A 9991-nucleotide genomic window follows, 5' to 3' on the forward strand; every position below is an offset into this window, starting at 1 on the left:
ACCTTATGGATGTTTTTTTTTTTTCAGATTTAATTTATACATTTTTTAAAATACAGTCCAAATGTGTTAAGATTTTATGGAAACATTAGAATTGCTTCATATTTTATTTCAGTAGCTTTGATCCCTGCTGCCCAATAAAACAACAATGTTTTTGACATCACTTGGGGCAACAAGGGAAAACGCATTTATTTTTTAGACATAAAAAAACATTGTTTATTCCCAGACATACAAAGAGTGCCTTTGCATGAATACCACCATGCAAATCAACTTGCAGGATTGTACTTGGTGGAAATGCTGCCTCCTCTTTATTTTGCATGACACTAGGCAATTTTAAACTAGGTTATCCAATAGATCCTTTGCACCTCATTTATTCTTTTAAACTGACATAACATTTTAGAAAATATGAAAAAATTCCCCTCATAATTCTAATCCACAAAACGTTTGTCACTGGAGAAAACTAGGATGGATGGCCAAAGTGAGGCCTCTACTGCAGGGAGTTAGGAGAACAATGGTTATAGCCTAACACTTAAAAGAAAAACTTTGCAAACCACAGACTACTTGCCATGACCTGGTGTTGATGTTTCCCTGGAGAACTCCTCCCTGCCTTATTACAGTGACTCACTTCCCCTAAAAGGAAATAGCTCTCAGGCTTGCGTCTGGGAATGCTTCAGACCAATGTAGTAGCTCCCCATATGGGAGATTAGGGTGTGACTGACCGTACGCCTGCTTCGGTTGTTTAGCGTAGACATATGGGACGATATGAATTATTTTAGACTTCGTCCAACATTCTGTGACGATGCTCCAGCAGCTTTCCAACAGGATATTTGTTAATCAAAGCATCAGAAAGACAGAAAAGGGGTAATAGACAGGGTGTTGTCAGAGCAGTGGTCCCTTTTACCACCAGTTATAGAAGAAAGACAACAAAGACCCTGTGAGTCAATACTTCCACTCATTAGAAACATTTTAATAATGAAAAATCTTTCGGGTTGGGCTTCTTCTGCAGTGGTTGTATAGTAAATATTTTACATCTGTAAATACTAAGGCATAGATAGATTAATCAAACCCAGGCCTGTGCTAGGTATTGAAAACGCGCAATATGCAACATTATTGATGATTGATAAAACAAAAATATAACTTACAACAAATAAATACTCCAGCCTGCACTCATCTTCCTGCTTCCAATTTGTTCAAAAAATAGATCCAGATGATGAGAAGTCAGTTCAAATAATGAGAAAATATTAAAAAGCATCATTTCTATTTTGAACAACATGCTCTTAAAAATCCTGCACCTTCAAAAACAGCTGTTAAGGTGAAAAAAATTGTTGCATGGCAATAGAGCTTCATAATGACTTCACCAGAGCATCTTAATGCCCTCTTCGAAAAAAAACCCCCCCAAAAAATCAAGTGAAACAGAGTGGTATTGCCTTACCTGATAATCGATATCATATGTTCATAGGCCCAATCAAATACTAAAAACCAGTACAGATTTGAAAAGGGTAAAAAAAAATAAAAAAGCCACATTTCTTTATTTGTTAAAGCTCTGTATATATCAGTTGTTACTGTTAGCTAATCTGGAGCCAAGCAGGGCATTGGATTAGAACTGGAAAGTTGTAATTTCCCATCTTTTACCCATTGACGATTAAATGATGTCTTAGAGATTCACAAGCCACTGAGTCATCAAGACTGCTCTTTGCACTTGTGATGGTGAACAAAACAAAGCACTGCATAGTCTTGATCTTTGCTTTTATATTTGAAACATTCCTGTCAGCCTGTCTTTTTATGTCATCTGAAGTCAGTCTGTCAACCAATCAACTCTACTAGTTAGACTGTCTCTCCGATGGAAATCCGAAGAGTAAAACAGCATGAGCCTTCTTTAAAGTAAAAAAGACATACAATAAATTCCAATTTCTTTATTTTCTAAGTGAAATAAATGTGTTCAAACCAACTTAAGATTTCTTATAATCTTTACCTGTTTGCCTTGAGGACAAAACTCTGTGAAATAATTTATTCCTAAAAAAAATCCATGCATTCTTTAAACATTTTTGTTCCATCTTCGAGTCTCCGGCTGTATTACTTTCAGTGAGAGACAAACCAAAACTACTAAAGTCAATGGAAAGGCTCAGTAGTTCTAAGCTATGGAAAAACAGACAACCGTGTCGCCAAATATATCCGGTAACTGCATATTTAACATCTAATATGACATCCTGAATCTTAGACATTCATTCTAAATTACATGGTCAGTCTATTAGACTTTTTTTTCACGCGGTTAACTTTTTTTGCAGTTAAGAATGTTTAATTTATTTTAAATACCATAAATAGAATCAGATCAATGTTTGAACCAGAGATCAATAAGACAGTGAGAAGCTGACATGTCTGATCTTTCTGCCACCATGCAAAAACAAGTTGATTAAAATAAAAAAGTTGATTAACTATCGAAGGTTTATAAATGAATTCAACTGAATATCTGGTGTGTATTGAGGGAAACTGCCTGCAAGTAGGACTGGATGATCAAATTTAATATTTCTGGATTTTTACCTAAAAAGAAAAACTGTCAGTTGGGCTCATAGAGGAAACCCTTAAATAGCATTCCCTCTGTTTTTTTTTTCTATGGGAATTTCTACAGTAGGAATAACCAGTTGTCTCAAGAAACCTTTAAGCTAAAAATATGCAGATATAATTTAGAGGACTTTCAGGTGACAAACGAATGATGTAAAATAGGTTTTAAAGAGCCTAATGGAATCTAAACATATAATCAGTTCTATGAAGTGTTATATGTAAATGTCCGTTTGCAAGTAAAAAACAACAGCTATGGAAATATAAAATCTTATGTGGAAAGTCATTAAACTGTTCTAACACAAAGAAAGTCAAAATGTTTCAAGAAAAGTGATAAAAAGTAATGCAAAGTTGAGGTTAAACAGACTTATTGACAGTCAGGAGTCGGTCATTCGATGTTTGTTGTTGCTACATTATAGGACATATAAACACCAACATTACATGTCCAGGTTGTCAAGTGGGCCTTTTTGAAGGGATACAAAATAAATGTAAACTGCAAAAGGTGCTTACTATGTGTTATGTAATCTAACGCTACTTATTCAAATGAAAATGTATGAACCACCCCTTGCATTTACCTCCATCAAATTGTGTAAGTTAAATTGTCTTAGAGGATAAGCAATTTAAGATAAGTAGGTATCATCAAACTTAATGAGTAAGATTTTCCACTAAAGCAGCAGGATATATATATTTTTTTCCTTTAATAAGATTTAAAATAATTTGTCTTTATTTCCACATCCATGTGCAAAATAGTGAGTCTTGGTTGTTATTTTGATATACATATTTTGGGTATCTTTAACCGAGCACAAAAACTATTCCTAAATATGATGCAACGGTTAAAAAGAAATATATAGTCCACATCTTTAAGACATGTTCTAATTATAACTTGGATAATAAATGAGGACTGCAAGAACATTACACCAAAACTCATAGAAAACTGGAATCTCTACACTCAACCATACGGTGAGACTGGGGAGAGCAGGAAGGAGAAGAAATTATGAAGTGCCACTATTACGTCTGCACAGAACAGTCGGGCTTTGTTCCCCCTGGCACTTTCCAAGACTTTATAGAGATTTTGTTAAAGATGGAGAAGAGAAGAAAATAATAAAACGAAGCAGTGACAGATGAGAAGGAACAGGATAGGAGATAATGTGTTATTTTTCTCACATCATTTAGCTTCTGACAAAAGTGCAGTTGTGCAAAATTTGGCTTTAGTTTTTCTGGTAGTCCACCATAAGACAAGATTACCTCAGTCTGCTGGCAGAAGGCCTGCATTAACACAGTAAAACTTTAGGGTGTGTGAGAGAGAAGTATTGGAGAAATATCCCACATAGCCAGCTTAAGGACGACAGCTAAGTGCACAAAACATAGGAGCGAAATATTCCCATTACCCATTTAGCCCCATTAGAACCGCATAAATGTTTCAGAGTCTGCAAACCGTCTGCCACCACTTTGTGCCCGATGAAATATCTTGGTAGGAGCTGAATGGAGCCAAAGTTTAATCCTTAACAAAATAAATACAATCTTTCTACTTACACTCCTCACTATCCACAGCGGCATAGTTGCCTACTTCTTTGAAGGTTATATTCCCCACATGCAGGACCCCGGCCACAATCTGAAGCACCATGGACTGGTCCTCTTGTGATATGCCAATCACATCCATTGCTTGCTGCAGAAACAGATAAGAGAAACAGGATGCTTAATCAGGACTACAGTGTGTGGTCTGATGTCTTCTACAGTGCTTTCCTTGGAGAAAAATAGGCATTCACTCAATAAGAATAACAAGACGACAGGCAAAAAGAGAGGATGGAGATTCACAAAATAGTGGAAAAGACGCAACAAGATAAACTGAAGTAACTTAATCGTACCATGGTCTCCTGGAAATCACTCTTGTCATTGATGTCTTCCACTTTGTAAGAGCCAGACTGATTGAGGTAAGTGTAGTAATCCAGGGTTGTGATCCCCAGACTTTTTTTCTGCTCTCCACTGGCTCCTTCTATCAACTGTGGAGGACATATTCAACATTTATTTTAGTGTAAACCAGCCGTAGAGGTTTTTTATAGTAAATTTTCCATGGGCATAAAGCACCCAATCCCTGGAAAAGCTTTGGTGTGAGAGATATAAACTAAACATAAAATGTAACAAAATAAAATGTTCTTTATGTAAATATATATAATTAATTAGAACAATCTTTTTGTTCTCTTCACTTTGTTAATTATGGTTAACAATAAACCAAACCTTAAAACTAGGCATCTCAAAAATGTTAAATATTACAACAACAACAAAAAAAAAAAGGTTTTGTTACAGGAGATGTCCACAGAGGCAATCAGCTAGTGATTCTGCTGATGGACTAACATGAATCAGGTTGCTTTGATAGCAACTCTCAGGTGACCTTGTAGGAAATAAGTGATACCAAACTCATTACACCATGACTTTGTAATTTAAGCCGTGACCTAGGTGCGCCAAGTCAATCTGGAAAAACTATCTCCATAAAAGCTTATCACTAGAAGGAAACATATTACACAACACTTAAATGCCCGGAACATAATAAAAAACACCAAAAAACAACACCAGGAGAGGACAATGATTAGAATGTCAGCACCAAAATACTAGTTGCAAAATGAGCTAGATGCGTATCTTGCACTGATTCTCTGCCAGAAATCTCTCGTGTCCTTCTGTCTGTCTACTCAGAGCACCTTGGATTGTCACATGAAAAACTATTGAATGTGAAGACTTTTTTTCCACAGAGCAGTTTGTGTGATGGAACAGTCCAGCAGATTACCAGAGTTTTACAAGTGAGGAAAAAAATCAAAGAGGTACAAATAAATAATGGAAGCCCTTGCATGTTATTTGGCTAAGGCCCTAATGCCCATGACATACAATCAGCCAAGGGGGCTGCATCAGTCTGATAAACAAATGGACAAGAGATACCACATCCCATCACAGAATTAGTCATCCCATGTCGCAAGAAACATGCCCTAAAATGTGTTAGTTGTTTTTTCTATGAATCAAGAGCAAAAATCATAATCACTGCATACCTCTTCAGTGCTTCTGAAAAGTATCAATAGTGCTACACATGAGAGATTTTAATTAAGTAACCTGTAAGAAGACCTTAGCATAAAATGTGGGAATGGTAAAGCACTGGGAATAGTTTTCAGATGCACTGTAAGTATTAATGCATATATGCAGTAATCCCTCTACATCGCATATAACAGGTTTTCTTAATATCATGCAACCTTCACTCCAACAATCAACAAGTGAAACATTTACGTATTACCTCAAGAAGCTGCTCTAATCTTCCAAGGCCAGACTTCCATTCACAAATGAAATGGAAAAAAAAACAGCCGAAAAAACAACAACTTTACCATTACCCCAGCAACAGCCTGGCCTTTTCTCTGTAGCCCAGATGAAACCCGTGTGATTATGTCTCAGGCCCAGTACTGAATCGCAGCTTTAGTCTATCTTTGATACATCTGTGTGTGGTGGCTCTTGAGGTTCTGACTACACACCTTGTTCATTTCTAACAAAGATTAGAATGGAGTGGCTTTACAGCCATCTTAAGGTCAACTCAACTCTTCTTTAATATACCATCTGGGAACAGTCACCTTATTTAGAAATGGCCTATTGCAGCCTACACTTGTTATTAAGGCAGTCTGTTTGACAACCATCTTGTCTTGTCAGCAGCCTTTCTCAATTATTTTAAAGGTCACAATGGAGTTTCTTAAAATGTTTAATAAAAAAATGTAATTTTCCATGTAATATTTTGGTCTTGTGAGAAGTTTGGGGTTTACATTAACTTTAAGTCACAAAAAATAAAGTGTGTTTTAAGTGTGTAATTTAATCTTGTATAATATAAACCAACAATTACTCTAAGGGTTAAAGGCTGATTTTTAGATAGTTGTTTACTTTGTTCATATTGAAGTAATAGCAACATTTAATCATAAACATTTTTCTAAAAGGAAACATCATGACATTAATTTCAAAAGATTGATCCAAAATTTCAAAAACATGTTATGTTTGGTAAATATCTCCATTTACCTCCATATCCTGCCAAATTTTTGGGTGTCACAGAATATTGATCCCTTCTTAAAATCTTTTCATACAGTTTTATTATTTTAATATTAGCTTTTCCACTGGGCCTCAGGTCATTTGAAAAAAAAAATAAAATAAAACAATTATTAAAAACAATGTCAGCTTTACCTGATAGAAAATATGGAAACTCCTTTCTCCAGGATTCCTCGTGACAACGCGTGACTTCTCCAGAAGGAAGTTGGAAATCTTTCCCCCATCTGGTTCACCACCGGAGCTGAACTGGATTTCAAAGTATTTCCCCTGTTGGAGAAAAACAATTACCAAAGCTGGATAAAATGAGCCTAAAATAAAAACACAATAAAATAGTCTGCTCTCAGCTTGACTGAAACTTATACATTACAGATTGGAGTTTAGAGCCTGGGAAAAAAAAAAGTCAGAGGCCCCAAACTGAACACAGGACCCATTTGTTCAGTGCTTTTTTAGAAACCATTAATGCCAAGGGTTATTTATTTTTCAAAACCAATTAAAATATTGCTGTGGAAATTTTGCCTGTAAACTTTGGTATAAGCTTGCGTATATACATTTTTGATATGAGGTTATTTTAATTTTCCATATGAGCAAACATGTGCCTTTTTTCCCCAGTGTGTCCTGAATAGCACCTCTACTAAACTATATATATATATATATATATATATATATATATATATATATAGTTTGTCAGTCATGTAATAGAGGCTTTAACATCTTGTTAAAACCTTCCTTATACAATTCACTTATCATTTAGTCTACGAAATCCCCTCCTTAATGTGGGGGAGGGACTTCAATTCTTGGATGATACCTGAGACTATTTTTCTGGTGCTTAAATGCTTCTGGTAGGGTATTCCAAGACAACAGTGTCATTAAAAAAAATCTTCACGATATGAAAAAAATTCAAGGCTAGTAATGTCAGCCACTGATGGGAAGCATTCAACACCAAGGGTAATCTGATCCATAAAAGCTTGATAGGAGTGCTGGACTTCACCCCTCTCAGAGACTCAATCATCCTATTTGATTGCCCGTGTGGGAAACCACAGTGATACCTGGAAGGATGCGATTAAGAGAAAAATGATCCATGTCTGAAACAAAGTGGTGGTGTATTATCAGACTCATGTGCAAATCATGGTTTGCCCATAATGTCCCCCAGGTTAAAGTTCAACAGTCTAGATTGCACCACAACAATCTAGACTGAAGGTTGATGATGGACTTTGTAGCCGTTTCTTATGACCTTCAGCCACATGTCTTAGACACTGTGGTGAGGAGAGATTTGGAACTTTCCTTGATCACCACCTTGTGGCGAGTCAGACATTGATCAGGGACGTAATCAACGAGAGAGGTCTTATCTGAGGTCCGGGATTATAAAGTCTGAGTGGACCATGGACTGTGCCTCTTGTTGATGTAGCCACCGTTAAGGTCTGCTGTACCTGGGGTGGAAGCAACCCCCAAACTTGGTGGCAGAGACTGACAGCAATGGATGCTGTGAAGGTGAATAAGGATTCCAGTTGAACATGATTGGCTTGACACAAACGTGTGTCTTGCAGCCAAGCATTCCACTGCCCAGGTGGTTACAGAAGTCACCATTTGTACCTTGGGATAGTTTTGTGAGGCCAAAGAAAAAAATGGCAGACAAAAAGTCAGCCTTAAAACGACTCTGGCAAACCATTGTGCTTTTAGAGGAGTAAACTTTGTGTTGCTAACACTGTTTACAATAGAGGTGGGGAACTGCTGACCTTGTCAGATAATAGAAGGTATACTTTCAGGACCTCCTCAACCTCACTTTCAGGCCTTCTCTTGTGCAAGCAGAAATGTGTAAGATTTGTTCATCCCTAAGAAGTCAACAAGATAAAAAAAAAAAAAAAAAACTCCATGGTGGTAAGGCTTTGGGGATGAAGGAGATCTGACTTAGCATCTCCGGTCTCTGGATGTTGGTGGGCTGTCATGGTTGACATGCCTCTTAAACAATACCTGGCAATCAGGATTGTGCCCCTGAATTGGTAGACTGGGGTGATGGCCCCTCTTCACAGGAAGGGAGACAGGAGGGTGTGTTCCAGCTATAGGGGGATATTACCTTTTGCCAGGTAAGGTCTATGTGAGGGTGAACCAGAGTCGAGATTTGATTAGGGGCATCCAATCTCTGCACAAGTGGAGCAGGAGTCCGTTTTGGTTTGGCCGCATTAAGTTATACCTTTTTCCAGTGCATGTTGGACTCAAGTAGGGCTGCCCTCTTTCACCAGTCAGGTTCATGCACAGGAAAGGGTAAAACCTGGGGGTCCTCAGATTCTTTCTATGCTTTTGGGGGATGACATGGTTCTGCTTCATGCAGCTAAAACTAGGTTCCTCTACAGGGTAAATGGGCAAACCCTTAGATATGGTGAGGAGCTCAGCCATCCAGGAGAGGCGTGAAGTAGAGCCACTTCTCCTCCAAATTGAGTTTTCACCTGAGGTGGCTCAGACATCTGTTTTGGATGCCGCCCTGGAGGAGTTCCAGGCTCATCCTTCCAGGAGAAGGATCACGGGATGGTCCAAGACATGCTGGAGGGACTATGTCTCTTAGCTGGCCCTGAATGTTCTCAGACTTCCTCTAGAGAAACTGGAGGACGTGTCAGAAAAGCATTCCAGCATTCTTAGCGAGAAGTCTAGGCTTCTCGCTAAGAATGCTGGAACTGCAACCCAGTAAGATGACAAGTACGAGTAGTCTAATAAGTCCATTGGATGCATGACAAAAAATGTCTAGGAGGTTTTGAAAGCCACTGTTTGTATCATAGATCCGGTTTTAATGTGTATTTAGTTTTTATCCACTCAGAGAGCTGAACAATGAGAGCCTTACAAATCTACTGGAGTTGTTGTTTCTCAGTGTCTTGGCATTTCCAAAGGCCTCCAGGAGCGGGTTGGACTGCAGGATGATGTCTTTAACATGCTGCAAGGAAACAAATTGTTTGTTATGCACAGACAAGTAAAAGAATTGACAACATTTCACACCCTTGCCGACAGCATAGTATAGGGCTTGGAAGTTTCCACTCAAATAGAAGGATGAGTGCATAAACATACACACACACCCCCACATGCACAGACAGCAAAAAACACGCACACTGTCTGGAGGACATTATCCTTTCTGCAAGCCATGTGCGCGTCAGAGACACATGAGTTTCCAATCTTTAAAGCAGACGGAGAGGTTCCCTATTCTGTTATTGCTCACAAAGGCCAAATGGAATATTTTCCTTTTGCCTACACTCAGTCATCTTTAAAAGAAAGAGATTAACAGTAATCAGGTTCCTAAAAAAACAGCAAATATCAAACCACTGCTGAAAAAGAAAAGTTTAGACAAACTACTACTCCAGAACTACAGGCCCATATCAAACCTCCCCTTTATCAG

The 9991-nt window shown here is 37.9% G+C and overlaps 1 protein-coding gene across 2 annotated transcripts in view; it reads right to left on the reverse strand.

Annotated features, from left to right (window-relative positions):
* myo1e (myosin IE) overlaps positions 1–9991 on the reverse strand; it is a 61646-nt gene that overhangs the window by 18998 nt on the left and 32657 nt on the right. For both annotated transcript variants that reach the window (XM_015391834.1, XM_015391833.1), the window contains exons 6-9: positions 9446–9535; positions 6751–6882; positions 4419–4553; positions 4087–4219 (exon numbers count right to left, since the gene is read on the reverse strand). In XM_015391834.1, coding sequence (XP_015247320.1) covers positions 4087–4219; positions 4419–4553; positions 6751–6882; positions 9446–9535 — 490 coding nt within the window. The remainder of the gene's footprint in view (positions 1–4086; positions 4220–4418; positions 4554–6750; positions 6883–9445; positions 9536–9991) is intronic.

Source organism: Cyprinodon variegatus, unplaced genomic scaffold, assembly GCF_000732505.1.
Source record: "Cyprinodon variegatus isolate N-32 unplaced genomic scaffold, C_variegatus-1.0 Scaffold561, whole genome shotgun sequence".
NCBI lineage: Eukaryota > Metazoa > Chordata > Actinopteri > Cyprinodontiformes > Cyprinodontidae > Cyprinodon > Cyprinodon variegatus.